The sequence below is a fragment of the Sitodiplosis mosellana genome, unplaced genomic scaffold (assembly GCF_009176505.1).
Source record: "Sitodiplosis mosellana isolate CC-2019 unplaced genomic scaffold, AAFC_SMos_1.0 Smas_scaffold_11, whole genome shotgun sequence".
NCBI lineage: Eukaryota > Metazoa > Arthropoda > Insecta > Diptera > Cecidomyiidae > Sitodiplosis > Sitodiplosis mosellana.
The window spans coordinates 3114608-3131943 of NW_022595253.1; the positions used below are offsets into that span (position 1 = coordinate 3114608).

Below are 17336 nucleotides of genomic sequence, written 5' to 3' on the forward strand. Positions count from 1 at the left end.
AGTTGCTTGTGTCAAGAGCAGGCGAGCTCAACATAGAAGCGGCTCACAGTCAACAAAAGCGAAATTGTATGGATTTATTTTTATTTGATAATAATAATTGTAAAGTGCTTTTGATTTGAAATTCATCGAATGAGCATTTGCCGAATGGGAAATAAATTGCATTTATCAGATTGGTGTGTGTGTTTGCTTGTGCAATTAAATAGTTGCGTTGAACCAGTTAAACTGCGTTGAAAACTTTAGCTCAACGCGAAGCGGCGACGGCCACGGAAAAAATTGCACTAACAATTGAATTAGTGTCTCGAATTGTTGCTCCCCGAAAAGTGCATGAGCAACATCGTCGACGAACATGAAAGAAAGAAAAGTCTTTAAACCGGCACACATTCGATTTCGAATGTTTAAATGCTGCTGGTATACATTCTTGTTCGTTGTGCGCGAGCACTTTTTTTGCTTGCGCGCGCGTGAATCAGTTGATGTTGCTTGGTTAGTTGCATGTTTATTGTTTCATATGATCCTGAATTATGCGTGCGAACTTGGCAGATCGAAATTCCCCATTCCGTTTGCTTCGTCATGTGTCGCTGATCTCTTATTGGCAGCGATTTTCCCCTCCTCAACTCGTCTCCGCGGCCACAGCCACAGCAGCAGCAGCTACAATCAATACATGTGTACATCAGATGCTAGCCATACACTGTGCGCAGATTTTCTCTCTGTGTCTCGCGAAATACTTGCAGCGCGCATATGATTTCGTTATTTATTTATTTGGTGCTCGTTCGATGATGTGCAAAAGTTCATTCTTATTCCTTCTTCTCTCTTTTCCCATTCTTTTTCGCTCGCTCATTTGCCTCCTTCTCGGTTTGTCGTTTTGCATTTCCAATGCATGAGAGGCCGAAGAGGAAAAAACGAAGTGCCAATACAATGCGAACCGGGGCGAACACACCAGTTCAGTGGAATTGGTGGGAAATTATGAATGAAATTGAAATTTGCATCGGATACATACAGGACTAGTTTGGTTTTTTTTTCTGCGGCTCGACTGTTGAGCCATGCTGTGGCTGCAACGCACACACAACACTTTTCGGCTCTTCAACGCTTTTTATTTGATTATTTTCTCTTTTGATCGTTTATTCTTTGTGCACAACATTGAGAACACATTTTTTTCTCATGTCGTTTTCCTTCGATTTTGACTCTTTTTTTTCTCCACTTCATTCCGACCGTATCGTTCCCATTGTCGTCATCGTCTCATGCATTTACTTTTTATTACTTTTTGCCACAGAAAATTTAATTTTTTTGTCTGTGACTTCGAACCAAAAAAAAAAGGACCAAACACTTATTGAAACCGCCTGGAATGCACAATCAAAAGCACCGATAATCCGAAATTTATCAATTAATTATATCATATAAACAGTTCATAAAAATTAAATTCTTTCTACAATCTAAATACCGTTTCGCTTTTTTGTCCATTGAAAGCAACATACTTGCCATCAATTTCGTATTTAAATCGAACAATTTAGTTGATCATTCAGAACAAAATGCAAGTTACGAGAAATCAAATGTCTTTATTTTCATAATTGACATTATGAAGTTTATTTTTTTATTTTTTCAATCTGTACAAATAAAGTATCTCGATAGAAAATGCAAACAAATGCCATTTTCACTGATGGCAAACGTAGCACACGCATCTACTTTATGTTCCAGCTATTCGAATGACAGCGCTATATTCATGATTAGATCGATCACTTACAATTAGTTTTCGACTATTCATATTCGTAGTGATTGGTTGTGACATTTCTGATGTGGCTTTTAGGGGGAGCTTCTTTTTAATGTAATATGAATTATTATTATTTATTATATACATACTTCATTAAAACACTATTTGATAGGCGGCATTCTTTTGTAATAAACAAAATATCATGATTTATGAATTCATCACGAAAAACAAAATAAAATTATCAGATAAACTGAAACTACTAACTGAATAAACAAGTTAGAAAAATGAGAGTACTATGCTATTAGAAGTATGCACACAATCATGTGAATTTAGAATGGTCTATAATTTGTGGTTTCATACAAGTTGAAGAATGTCCGTTCCCCTTCCTGCAACCATTTCTAAAAGCTCCAAAACCAATCATGGTTTATTCTTAAATCCCATAACTAATTGTCAATTATCTTAATGCTTTATTCACACGAGAATCTAAAAAGAATATCGAAATGAAAAAAATTGGTAATGTCATGACAAACTTGAACAATTACAGAAAATTATAAAAAAAAACCTGAATGCACTGGAACTGATGCTTTGCACTTGGAGTCCTTATCGCCATCTTTATTTGCAGCAGTTTCAGTTTGAATTTGAACGGATGACTTTTTAGACTCAACATAAACGTCTATCGCACATGACAATTCGCATAATTCATCATCAATCTCGTTGTATTCCTGACAATCCTTGGCTAATGGTGATTTCTCCGCAATGGGTACGGCACCTGACGCCACATTTTGAACATCTTTCTTCGTTTCAATGAATGTCTCCTCTTGGCTTTTGGAATCTATAAAAATGAAGTTTATTAAAATATCAATTTGATTTAATCAACGTAATTTGAATAATTTTTTGAATTACAGAAATTGTCGCAAACCTTCTTCAGTTTTATCTTGCCCTGCAATCAATAAATCATCTTCTGAATCGTTAGCAGACGTAAAAGGTGCAATACGTTCCTTCTTTGATTCAAGTGATATTTCTGGTACTTCCAAATTCTTTTCACACACAAAATCACAGATTCCCTCATCACCTTGAAAACTCTTTCTATTGACGTATGGTTCACGACTTTCGATTGCCTCTATTGATGCGTCCAATATTGATGATTCTAAGATATGGCCGTCAATGTCATCACCATTCGTCACTGAATTATTCACCTCAGTGGATAATCTCAATTGATTCGTTAAATCATCCTTTTCCTCTATAAATTTAACTAATTTTACTTGAACTTCTGCTAAACATTGTTTGGTGGAAATTTTCCGGGTTTTTGGTATCTTTTTATTACGCCATTTACTTAAATTCGACTCATTTTCATCTTGAGATGTTGTTTTCACTGCTTTCAATGTGGACGAAGGCTTTATAAGACTGGATTTTGTTACTAAATTATTAACTTGCTTGAGATTAACTTGCAGTGCTTTACTATTTAAATCAACTATGTCTATTAGTTCCAATAATTGAGTCCGAACTTTTTTTAAATCATCAGTGGTAGTTTCCGTGGCTTTTTTTTCATTACGCAAATGGCTCATCTTGGTTAAATTTGGATTATTTTTATCCTGAGCTATTATTAGTGACTCCGTAGTTGCAGTTAGTTTCTTGACTCTTGTCTCTATATCAGTTACAATGCTCATGTCCACATAATAGTCACATTTCTTCTCTGGATTTTCTCGATGTTCCTGTCTGATATCATTGATACAGTTTTTCAAAATGATTTCCCGGTTTCGATTAATCCGTCTTTTCATTACTTCCAAATTCGATTTGAGTTCATCTTCAGAACATGTTTCCATCAATAAAGTGTTAATCGACGTAATTAGTTTGTTAGCTCTTTTGTCTATCTCCACCTTGATTTCCTTCTCCACCCGTTCTAAGTAACACGGTGAATTCGACGAAATGTTCAAAAGTGCATGTAGGATACCATTTGTGAATTTTCTCGCATCGGTTTCTTGGTTTCTATCGAGCATTTTCTTGATTTCCTCCAATAAATTCTTCTTAATTTTATTATTTTCTTTCATTGAATTCTCCTCAAGCTTTTCATGTGTTGCAGTATACGCAGAGCTGATGTCTAAACCTAACGGCCTTTCAAAATATCCCGGAAAAATGTCGAAACATGCACTTTTTATTGAATCAGTCACCATCAATATCTTGTTCGTCCTCTGCTCACGGAATCGACAGTAATCTAATTGTCTACTAATGGCTACTTTATCACCAGTCAAATCTGTTGAGGAAAAAATTATTCATGGTAGAAAAAATGCAAGCAGAAAATTAAAATCAAATCTTTCGAAACATTTAACCAAGTTAGAAAAAAAAACGTTATATAGCTTACCACGATAAAACATGAAAATCTGCCGTGACTTTAGATATGGGAATCGTTCGAAAATCGCCCACTTGAAACCACCAAAGTCCGTATAATCCCTTGGAAACGAAACGAACCATTCTGGTTTTCCTTGCAATTTCAACACACAAATCACTGCGGACATTTTGACAATAGTTTCGTTTGTTGATTAGAGGTTTCAGAGTTGAAGGGAAATTTTTTCAACAAAATTTGACTATCGTAACTGCTATGCACTCACTAACATGCATGTTGCACTTGACATCCTGAGATTGATCATCAATGAAGTTAGTTGTGATATGTTTAGAATAAAGTACACCAGAATGTATCTGATCAACGAGGTTTTTTTCTCGCTAAATCGAAACATTATTGTGCATGGAGAAACAAAAAAAGTTTTTAAATTCATTTTTGACACGTAAACTTCCTTTTTTTCATTGTTTTAAATGGAAACAAGTGTGTTAGATTAAAAAAAAACATTTCTTCCATCAAAACACATGAATGGATGCAGTACTAGAGGTGAAAACTAATGTGTATAAGGATACACTGATCGCCACCTCCTTTTTGCACTTTGTGAAATTATCGCCAAATACGATTGAATGTTAATTTATTAGACAATAACTTACTAAAATTTCTAAGAAGAAAACTTCGAAATTCCATGGAGGAAACAATAAAAGTACGGAATAACCCCATTATTATGATTGGTTTCTTATGTTTCTGGTTTGCGTTTTGGTTTTCATAGCTGTTTCCATAAGTCTTGCCATCGAATGATTAGATGCAATGTAAGCGCTTCATTATGTATATGAATACATTAAGGATATACCAAATTCGCCTAATTTGCTGATTTAAATTTTCGCCATCATTCGATGGAACACGGGCACCATTTTGGAAATATTTTCGTCCTTTGTTTAAATATTTCTTTGTTATTATTCAGTGAACTTTGAACTTTGCCAAACGGAGATGTTTCTGCTTACACCACACAACAATGGTTACGATACTGTTCGCAAATTGATCTACTCTTCTACACACAAGGAACTTGACAGCTTGGGTATGTGATATACTTGGAAATATGATTTAGCGCTGAGATTTTATTGATAAATAAGGATTTATCGGTATTTTAAGCATAGCTCAGATATTTTTCAAACCAAATTTATTCTTATGTTCATTTTAAATTCATTGACATTGATCGAGGTTGTTTTTTTTAGGCAAATGATGTTTATATTGATTAGAGTAAAGATTCAAAAAATTAAAATGCATCGCTCATACTACGGATTCTATTATTTTGTTGAAATATATCGATGAATATTGTGTTCTATTGAAAAAAAGACTTGTTTCAGGACGAAAAGATTTGAAATTTCATGAAATACAGTTGAAAGTACATATTTATTAGAAAAATTGAATTATCAATATGGAAAAATACATGAAAATATAATGAAAAATGAAAATAATAGAAGTAGATAAATATTCGTGTTAATTTGATTCATCTCTTCATTCGTGTGGTTTTCAGTAACCTAATACTTGAAGAATACTTTCGATGTCTCCATTAACGATTTCCAATAGTTCTACCAATGATGGTTCAATCTTGAATCCCAATTCAGTTAAAGTGACTATTGCTTTGTTAACAAGAGGATCTGCAAAGAATATCAAATGTTTTAATAAAAGGTTGCCACATGAATTAATACACGATTGAATTAATTATTTTGCAAAATGAAAGGAACCTGAATGAAATGGTGTTGGTGCTGGTGTTGGTTTTGGTTCTTGATCCTTGTGTTCTTCAACGGTGTTGGGCTTTGCAACGTTTTCAGTTTGCGTATGAACGGACGTTGCTGATTCCTCTGGAATGGCCGCAGCGCTGCAGCCTGACGCAACCTCTTCAGCATTGTCATTTGTTCCAATGAATGTCCATTCTTGGCTTGTAGAAGCTATGAAAATGCACAGTTTATAAAATTATTAAATTTGAAACGAACTTCAAAATTACAACAATTGATGCATACCATTTTCTTCTTCAAACACTGCTGAATCGTCATCAACCGTGACTTCATTCATCGATTCTAATGGTGATACCGCTGGTACTTCATCACGCTGGTTGGCTTCAGTTGATACTACTTCCAGTACTGCTGAGATAATATCCTCAACTTTATCTTCATTTACATTAGTTAGTTGTGTTTCAACAGAGGAAACATGGGAAATATCAATTTGATCCTCTTCTGCAGCTTTAACATTCTCTTCATTTTTCGAATCATTCAATACAATAAAAGTATTTGTTGATTCTGATAATTCTGCATCATCGATTGTAAAACTTTTCTCGGTACATGAAGAAATCATAGAATATTCAGGTGATTCAGGTGCATTCGACGCTAGTGTCTCTTGATAAAGTTGTTGAGATTGTGTGTTATCACAATCAGTGGTACTTTTGGAATCAATTTCTTCGTTTCCATTCAATATTTTTTTCACTTCTTCCAATAAACTTGACTTGAATTTCTCATTTTCTTCCGTCAAATTTACCATAAATTTGTCAAGTGTTGCAGTAATTGCAGAAGAAGTGTCAGAACTATGTGACGGTGTTTGTAAATTTTCGAGCAAAATGTTGAAATTTGCAGTTTTAGATGGACCATTAACTATGTATACTTTGTTCCTCTTATGCCAATACATATTAAATATATCATAATCTGATGTAGTGCAAATGATCACTTTATCACCAGACAAATCTGTTGAGTAAAAAATGTTCAATTTGAGGAAAAAGAAAGCAAAATTTAATAAAATAGGAAAACATTCGCTATTAGTGAGTCGTAAAGCTATTTATATTTTTTTTCAGCCCTTTTACAGATGTGGATTGCAAATAACTGAAATGAGATAGCAGCAATTTTTTTCGGTAAAGTTGTTATATTGGCAGTGTTCTACAATTTTTGCTATCACATTTTTGTTACACACAATCGAGTCTGTAGAAGTCAAGGTAAAAAGGCTTCAAAATCATAAATCGTTTTCATTTTACCAATAAATTTCGCATTAACTTGGAGTTAAATAATCAATAAAAACGTTTGAAAAAACACGAAACTTACCTCGATAAAACATGTAGAACTGCTGAGCCTTAAGGTATGGAAAGCGCTCATAAATGACTCCCATGAAACTTTTCAAGTCTGGATGATACGTTGAAATTGAAACGAAATGTTTCGCCTTTTCGTCCTCATTTTTCAAAACACAAATCTTATACACTACTTCCATTTTGAAAATAAGTTCTTTCTTTGTTTTCAGAAGTTTGAGAGTTGAAAAAAGTCGATGTTTATCTCTACAGAATGCAACTGCAAATAATGCTGTTTTGCAGTATATTGGCTTATTTATGTGCATGTCGCACTTGATAGCTTCAGCTTAATCACCAACGAAGTTGGTTGTGGTATGTTTAGTACTAATGTAAAGTGCACACTAGAATCATTCTAGTAGGATAGAATCAACTACCACACTAGATCAGTTAGGATCAACGAGGTTTTTTTTACTCTGAATGTCAAATATTTGATCACAAAAAGAAAGAATCGATTTCAAATTCAGGCCAAACTTTATTTTGCTTTCGATTTGAATTAAAATAAGGAAGTTACATTCAAAAAATATCCATTGAAAATATCATTGTTCAAGAAAACAACTTAGTTGAATGCAGTACTAGAGATAGAAAATCCAAATTGCATCAGGTCACATTTGTTTGAGTTGAAACAGGTCAAAAACAACTTTTTGCAAATTTGCTAATATTTTTTTGCTAAATTAGTTTCGCTGCAAATGATGTTTATTTTATGGAGAAAAAATACATACTGATTTGAATAATGACTGAAAACAATTGAATATTCACACAAATTTAATGGATATTGTAATATAAGAAATACACAAAAAAGTAATCAAATTGTATGAGGGATATATTGAAAGTAGAAAAGCAATCAATTCAATTTCATTTCTCATGATTTATTCAAGCTGATGCATTGCCTTCTATAATTGCTCCATCAATTTCAATCAAATGACTTGGTTTTTTTTTGACAAACCGTTTTCAGACTCACTGCCATGATTATCAATTGTTTCCAAATCAGAAGTATTCCCAGTCTTATCATTTCGCAATGACACGCTTTTTTAGATGCAGAATACATAAAAATATGACATTGTTGCAATTGCTGATTATCAGCAATCATGTGAAACACTTTAGTGCATTCTTCACTATGAATAACTGCTCGACTCGTGATATTTTCACGAGTGTGACAGAGTCATCACCCCAATCCGTTGCATTGGAATAAGCGACTTTTGCCATTTTTCTCACTAGTAGGAACGATTTGTATTGAAGACTAAAGAAAATGGACTTGTCAATATTAAAACAAATACAAACAGATTTAAGGGATGCCATAATATGATTTAATGTTGATTCATTGGTCAAAGTGAATATTGGATACAAAAATACATCGAAAAGTAATAAAAAATAATGAAAAATAAAAGTGAAAAGAAAATAATAGAAGTAGAAATTTCAATTTGAATCATCGTTTATTTCGGTGTTTCCAAAAGTTGAAGAACTTTGGAGATATTTCCATCGACCATTTCCAAAAGCTCTGTCAACGAACCGTCGTCGTTTTTGAATCCCATAGCAGTTAAGATACTCAATGCTTCATTTACACGAGGATCTACAAAAATAATTAAATTTTAATGTATTGTTGAAAAGTGAATTGGAGAGAAATTTGAGCAAATATAGCAAAACCTGAATGCATTGAAACTGGTTCTTGACACTTGGGTTCACCAACGGTGTCATCCATTGTAACAGTTTCATTTCCGCTCTCACTATTATCATCTGCTTCCATATTTTGTCTTGCTTCTTGATAATTGCGCCATGATTCTGAAAAACCAATCATCTCCTCATCGTCCATATTTTCAGATGGAGTTGATTCTTCTAGAACGGCTATAGTGCTGCCATTGCTACCGATTGATGCATTGTCTTTTGTAAACTCATTGTTTTCAATCAGAATCCATTCATTACCCGGCGAACCTATAGAAAGAGGAACATTTATTGATGTAATAGTGGAATTGAAAAATTTACACGAACCGTTTTTTGATGGCGATGCTTCCAAATTTGAGGTGTCCTTTTCTTCATTGTTACAGTCAGCTGTTTGGTTAGCAGTTTCTGATGAGGTATTCACCTTTGATGGAACATTCAATTTCAATAATTGTTGAATTATTTTGCCTTCAATTAGCATCTTTGATGTGTCTTCTACTTTCAATGCTTCGACCTCTTTTATTAGGAATTGAACATGCTTTTTTGAGGCATTCTCATCCTTCTTCAATATTTCTAAAACCATTTTCTTATATAGTGCATGAAAACGTTCCTCATCGCTCAGTAGAGCATCAGTATCGTCCTCATCATCTTTCTCGTTTAGTTGAGAGTCAGCTATTTGCATTTTCTTCCAAGTGTCGTACAAATATTGCCATGATATTCTATACTTACGTGACGCTTGCGATACAGTCATTCCATTCTTTATCGCTTCGATGGCTTTGTTCTTATCTTCGCGTGTATACGTTCGGTATGGTTTGTTTTCACTTGATTGGACGAATCCAAAAGCAGGAATATTCAAATTTGGCGACGGCACACTAGCATCATCCCAAAAAATATTGGACAAAAACTTGTTTTGTGGATTCTTCACTACAAATAACACACAATTGATGGATTCTCTTTGAAAAAATTCAAAGTCTGATGGAGTATTGATTATCACTCTATTACCAAACGGATCTATTGGATTAAAAAATCGACAATGTTGAAAAAAAGTTCAAAAAATATCAAAAATTTTGTAAATTAATTTGAAAAAAAATGGACAAAAATTTATATTACTTACCTTTGTAAAACATGTACAGTGGCATATTTTTCAGCATCGGAATACGATTGAAGAGCGCCTCCTTGAAACTATCGAAATTCGATAGTCCCTTAGTTTTAATTAAAACGCAAAAATTATCGGAATCATCCTCCTGATCCAAAACAAAAGTCTTGTAAACGTTCTCCATTTTTAAAGGATATTCGTCCTTTGTTTGAATATTTCTTTGTTGTTATTGAACTTTGAACTTGACCAACATAGATGTTTTTCTTTGTATGATAGCAACAGCAAATGACGCTACTTTGATACACTGCACTTGACAACTTGAGTGCACTCTCCAATGAAGTTGGTACTGTGTTGTGCCCAGATTAGTGTGCCATGCTGCGATGCAATTGATAAGAAGGTTTCAACGAGGATTTTTGAAATGGTTTAGATATTTTTATGAACGAATTTCAACACCAGCTAATTTCTTTTGTGTGTTTGTTTTGAATTTAAAATGATATTTTGATTTTGATTGATCGTTGTTTAAGCAGCTCAATTTTGTTTTTTATCCATCAAAAGAAATAATTTCGGTGCAGTAGTAGAAGTTCAAAACGACTCAAATGCATCAGGTCATACTTTGTTTTAGCCGATTTCTGATCAGTTAATTCTTTTTTTTTTTTTTCCAAATACTTTGTACCTAATTAGTTCTGTTGAAAAAGAAGCTTGTTCTAGGAAATATATAGAACTAAAGGCGGAATGTGAGAAAGAGAACATACATGATCAATGAATATGTAAAAAATAAAAATTAAAATATTATAATTTTTCAAAGATCTTTCCCAACCAAATGCAATCACTTTCTGTTTTCAGTAACAAACAAACGAGGCAATTTCTTTGAATGCGTTTAATGTATATTTCTTATTTAAATGTGTCTATACAGTAGAACCTCGATTATCCGTCAGGCACCGGACCAGCGCCTTGACGGATAATCGAAAAAGACGGATAATCGAGATTCTCATAAAAAAGGCAAAGTAATCAAAATTTCCATACTTTCTAATTAGTTTATGATAAAAAACAGGGTGATGTAGAAAATATATGATAGATATGAGAACAGATTTGGTGCATTGTCCAATATATTGGACAATCTTGTATATACGAGAAGTGTACAGAAAACGCAAAGCCTCTGATTTCAAATCTTTTTGTGCGAATGTACAAGCGGCACATAATTGGTTTTAATTATGAAAGTTAGTTGGCAACTTTATTCGTATGTTCAAGTGAAATAAACTGAAAAATGAACTTAAAAAAAAACTTTTCCACCTTGAAAAGGTGTGACGGTTAACGGAGGTGACGGATAATGGGAGGACGGATAATCGAGGTTCTACTGTATCTAGATCTGGATCAAACAATAGATTTTTTTTATGTCAAACGAATTCTCACGTTCCTTCAAGTCGTTTCTTGTTTCTTCTTCTCACCTTTCAATCGAAAAAGTCTGATGGTAAAATGTGTTGAATTAGGATTTTTTCGCAATATAAATAATCATTTTAAAAAATACATTGAAGAAAAATATAATTGAATTGCAAGCAACAGATAATAGAAATGAAAAAGTAGAAATGTCAAAAAGATTTTCAGTGCATCACGAAGAAATTCCTAAAATTGAAAATAGCATAAATAAAGAAAATTCTATAAAATTTATAATCTAAGCGAACAAGTTGCGAAAATGTGACACATTTACCTTAAATTGGAATCAGCAATCGCTTATCAAATCTTACAAAATAATCTGTTGCCTACGAAAACCCCATGACCATGTCAGAGTACACTGAATTGGTGATAGATTTGAGCCAATTACAAGAATTGAGAGATCTTGAAATAAGTGTTCACCACTCATATCCAGCGAAAATTTTAATCGGTTTGCTTGTTGCAAATGTACCCAGAATTGAGGCGCTACATCTTGATGGTTTGATCACGATTTTGAAGAAACGGTGCTGGGATTGTTTGGATTACAGCATCACAAATATTTGAAGTATAGAGTAGATTACAAGCATATTATATCTGCTAGCACGATCGTTAAATTAATCAAAGGACTACCAGCTTTGAAACGGATGGTATTTAACCGCAAACAATCAGTGTATCAGAAATAATGGATATTCAGGAATACAGCGAAAATTTGACTAAGCTTGTAATATGGATTATGGAAATGGATATCAATTCATCTGTTTGTAATTTAATTTTGGCATCGATTAAAGGTCACCTTGAATAAGAGATGGAAATATTGATGAAAATGAGCATGAAAATAATTCCACAAAAGAAATATTGAAATTGATTCACCCTAGAAATTGTATTTGTTTCACCATTGAAAATACATTTATTTTCAAGCTAGAGTTCCTCACAATAGCCGCTCTTCATAGGTGCTATCTGTTTCGAAGTCACAAACAAAAATGAGTTTAGGTCGGTAAATTGTTTTTGGAATGTTTAACTTAGGCCCAATATGATCTAGTTTGAGCTAGGCAAAATTGAACATTCAAAGAAAAAATGGTCGACAATTTAAACATAATATGAAATTATTGTCAATAGCTTCCTCGCCTCGCTTCGCTCGGCTTGGGCGCTAGTTCGGTTTCTCTTCCGTTCAGTTAGTTTTTTTTTTTAATCAAGAAAGATGAATAAGAAAACTAAGCATTTCAGTGAGATGACGATACAATTTGACGTAAAAAGCAAAACTCAGTTATGAACGTTAGTCTGTATCATTTCGTATGTTCCATACTTGTTTTTTCAAAGCAAAGACGATTTTCTGGGAAAGTTGCTCCTTTTTCTGGAGTTGATTTTACACGCATTTTTTTCATACGTGAATTGCTGTTAAGTCGTGTTAAGATGACCATGATGGACCGAGATGGTGTCCATGTTCATCTCTGTTCCAAAACCAATATTTCATTGCCATCAATCCACATTAATGTACGTTGTATCGAAAAACAATTAAAAAAATTGTTTCTTCAAACTTTTGAAAATTTAATTCGAAAATCAAAACTGATATGTGAATCTTCTATTTAAGCAGCGAGAATTCTAACGACATATTCACCATTAAAACCAAGAATTAAAAAATCATGAAAATAAAAAAAAATAGGACAAACGCACACACACACACAATGATTTTTATATATATTGATTTAACCTCAACAATAGACTCGGATTAATCAATGAAATATGTGTGTTTTCTCTTAGTAGAGTTTGTTCTGGGAAAAACATGCAAAAAATATTAAAGGATGGCCCAGTTCGTCAAATTTGTATCGATTCGACTAACTTTGTGTATATATTTGAATTGTATTTTTTATAACATCATATCATTTTTTTCATTCTATAACAAAACTCAAGCGCCGTCATAAAATTATATTCTAAAACAAAAAAAAAGACTCAACGTAATTTCATGAAATTCATTCGAAAAAAGCGCCAAATCCTCCACTGCATGTTTCTCAATTTCGTCGAGTATATTGCTCAGTGATTACATTAACCGAGCACAATTTACGATTCGGAAAACCTCTTATTGCATCACGTAATTATGAGTCGATCTACCTTATTAAGTACCCCATCATTATTATTATTATTTTGAAATAACTTCAATCATCACTTTCGCGCTTCTTTTAGCTTCGTCAAACCACGGACTTTCAACTTGCATTCGCCAAATGCAGTGTATTCAATTTTTGGCACAAGAACTGAAACAACTCCAAGTGTTTTTTTTTTGTGGTTGCCCGACAAGAGAAATTGGATTATTAATTTAATTGAGAATTAGAGAGTGGAAAAATGATGTAAAACGAAGCCGAAAAATATTCTCATTTGGCGATTAAATCAAATATACTTTTGAATCATGTGGTGTTACCCGTGTACCAGAATAAGAACAACAACAATTTTTATCATCGTTCAATCTCTATTTAAAAAGGGAATACAAAAGTGTGATTTTTTGCCGGTGCAAACGATGCAAGTGGCGTTCCGAACTCCCAGAATGCATGGTCATCCGGTTGGTCAAGTCATTCCACAGGCTCATTTCGCTTTTTTGTTGCACCGGCAAATCGAAAGTGATAAAAATTACAGATTTAATCGTCGCAGTTTAATTGGAAAAATTAAAATGCGGCTCAAAATCCATATTGACTTCACAACCACTCAGCGGTATGATTAAATATCAGATTAAAGAATAATAAAGATTCTTGCATTGGACTTTGCACACACGAATCGTCAGTGTCTGTGGTATTTCGAGGAATAATGATGAAAGCGAAACGAAGCGAGCGCGTTTGAATATATCCTTGCAACAGCAGCCAGCAGCAGCATCAGCATCACTGCAATTGTTGTGTGCGCACGATGCACCGAAACCAGTATGCATGTAGTTGGCCAAAGGAATTTCACATTTTGGCGCGTAAAATGCAATTTAAGCCGCTCATCGAACTGCATACCGGTTTCGGTTTGGAGTTTGGCATTCCAATGACTGGCTGGCTGGCTGCGCGTGTGCATCATATTCGCGAGTGCACATTTGAAATGCATCAAACGCTTTCTCAACCCATGATAATGATGCTGAAATATGTGCATTGTCTTTTGTCATTTCCACGACAAGCGAATTTTTTTTTTCTCTTCTTTACATATGATCGAACACATGTAGCTGGACCGGAGCATATTTCAATTAATTTTCACCGCTGTTTCTCATTGCCAAAAACCAAGAACCCAACAGAAAAGTAATCAGATAATAATCAGATCATAATAATCAATGGGCAACCGGGGAAAATCCAATCAATGTTGAAAATCGCAGCAGTTTCGGTGGCTTCTTATCAAAATTCAAACATAATTTGTCGACTTAATTGCGCTCAAAAGCACTTAACAGCTCCACGTTCTTTGCGAATAATTCAAGAAAAAATGCTTATAAAATATGAAAAATCGCGGCTCTGAAGTAATTGGCGGAAAAGTTATGTTAATATTGTGTCACCTAAACGGCTCAGTGCGCCGTCAATTTTGGGGGTCGTCGAGTTGCGATGCGCAAAAGAAGAAGCAGAAGACAAAGGAACAACAAGATTCTTCGTTTGAAAGAAGTCTCGAACCAACAATGAAACTGAAAATTTGCGGACGTATTAACATTTTCGTGTAATTAGACACCTTTGGGCGAATTTATAGTTCGGGGAAAAGTGATTTTTCGGCTTTTTCTTCGTTTCTCGTATTTCAGATTTTCGCTTCGAATGGCAATTTTTCAAATATTTCGGCCAATGTTGTCAATAATTCAATCTCGCGAGTGTGCTTTGATGATAACGTCTTACGACACGGCATCGATCGATTAAATTATATTTTCCTTTCGTTCGCTCTCTCTCTCTCTCACACAAACACACACACACACACACTCTCTGTTTCAGTCCCGATAGTAAGTAGTATGCAGCGCAAAACACAGAGACTAAATCGGCAAATTTGAAGGGAGAAGTAATGAAAGAGAAATAAAGAAGATGCGAACGAACGCAGGGAGAAAGAAAGAGAAAATGGCTATAAGAAACATCAACAAATATTTAATAAATTATTTACACTAATTTATTTCGATCGCAGCTCAATCATCCAGTTCCTTTGTTTTGTGTTATCGTTCAACGATGTGAGCGCGCTCGAAGGCGCGCGCGCGAACTTGCTTTTCCAGCTAAAGAATTTTTGCCGCAAACGGATGATAATGAATGACAACAAGATACGTGAGATGAAGCCCAAAAATAATGGGCAAAAATTATAGCGACGGTATTGGTTTTCTTTGGTTTGATTCGCAGCACATACCAGATCGCTCTCTCTCTCTCTCTCTCTCTGTGTGTGTGTATCTGTGTGTTCGTTTCAGCTCCAGCTTTCCACAGAATTCACTCAAGCTGTAGTTTGACGTATTCAAGGCGGCTTCGAAAATTTGTTAGACCACAATATTACAATTGCAACGACCGAGAGATTGATACGAAACGAAAAATTTGTAAACACAAAATGATCAAAACATCTGCAAAACAGTATAAACACCGAATGCTCACTGCATTCATATAGATCAGTCCCAAAATAAATGGCATAAAACCACCGCATTCGAATTGTTGAACACTGTGCTCAGTTTTGTCTTTGCCACAAAAATTGTGTGTGTTTGGAATAAATCAAGCAAATGTCTGTGTGAAACATGCAAAATATATATGGTATGAAATGTGCGGTTTTTTGTACGCACAAAACTATGAAATTCCTTAACGACGCACAACTAGTGACAACGACGGTGGCGGCGACGATTCCCTTGAAAAGAATCATGTTGATCGTTGTAATTTTTTCATTCATTCATGCGTGGCATTCGCATTAATAAAACTTCATATTTGCTGTCACCTAATATAAATTCTTGTTTATTGTCGAAAATTTCTGCATGCAGGATTCTTTTTTCTCCTCATCTTCTTCGTTTGTAACGCCTTTCGGTCGGATGTAAAATTTTGAGGCTAGTTATTTTTTTTGGGAACGATCGACACTATGCTGCTGCTGCTGAAACGAAGATGAAAATAAAACACAATGCCTTTTCCGGCAATTACACACAATTTTCGATCCTTCAATCTGCTCGCGAGACAATAGTACGAACTGAATTCACTTGGAACCATACCATACAATATTGCTTCATTGCCCGTTGAACATTTTGATGTTAATCAAGATATTGCGATTATTATTAATCGTGAACCCGAGCTGAAAATATATTTCGTATATGCGTGCTCATATGTATATGAACATGGCACATATATATGCGTTAGGGCCGCGTCCATTGAATCATTTCTGCTGTCGTCGCTGCTGCTGCTGCCGTTGTCGCCACCACTGTGAAGAAACACCTTCCCCGATGCTTGTTCGTTAGTAGATTTTTAAATAACATTGATAATAAAAACAGCAAACTCGATTCCAATTCAATTTCTGTTTTGATTCATCTCACAACCTTCTCATACAACGTATTTCTTTTCGCAAACACCGCGCACCAATCGGCGATGGACAAATGAACGAAACAGAAAAAAAGAAATAAAACCAGAATTGACCATAAAAACATTAAGCGCACAGTACGCAAAAATTCCAAGGCACGATATGAGTAATATACACACAGAAACAGGCGCAAGAACATAAATATCGCATCGTTTTGGTGTCTCGACTTTATTTTCGTTCAAGTGAAAACATGCACCCATTTCTGAAGAACAACAAACACAAAATGAAACAAATAATATCAATGAAAATAGTTAAAGGATCATTTCCATGTTCATAAAATCAATTATTGGATTAGGGAGAGCCAGTTTTGAGTCATAAGCAATTATTATATTATCAATTCAATTGACATCATAAACGAGCGATACGAAACAATGTTTCCGCTGAAATTCTAAGTAAATTCATAAATAGTGTGACGTGCTGGGATTTTATGGCTTTTGACTCGCTGTGGTTAGAAACCGAGTAGATGAGTAGTAGGTGAGCCATGATCAGGATCGACGAGTCACTG

The 17336-nt window shown here is 34.4% G+C and overlaps 1 protein-coding gene across 1 annotated transcript; it reads right to left on the minus strand.

Annotated features, from left to right (window-relative positions):
- Positions 1–8573: 8573 nt before the first annotated feature.
- Positions 8574–10076, minus strand: LOC129567566 (uncharacterized). Its single transcript, XM_055444620.1, has 5 exons — positions 9911–10076; positions 9799–9807; positions 9127–9720; positions 8785–9069; positions 8574–8710 (listed from the first exon to the last, which is right to left on the minus strand). Exons 1-5 carry the CDS (start codon positions 10074–10076, stop codon positions 8574–8576), a joined length of 1191 nt encoding a protein of 396 aa, XP_055300595.1.
- Between the last annotated feature and the right edge of the window lie 7260 nt (positions 10077–17336).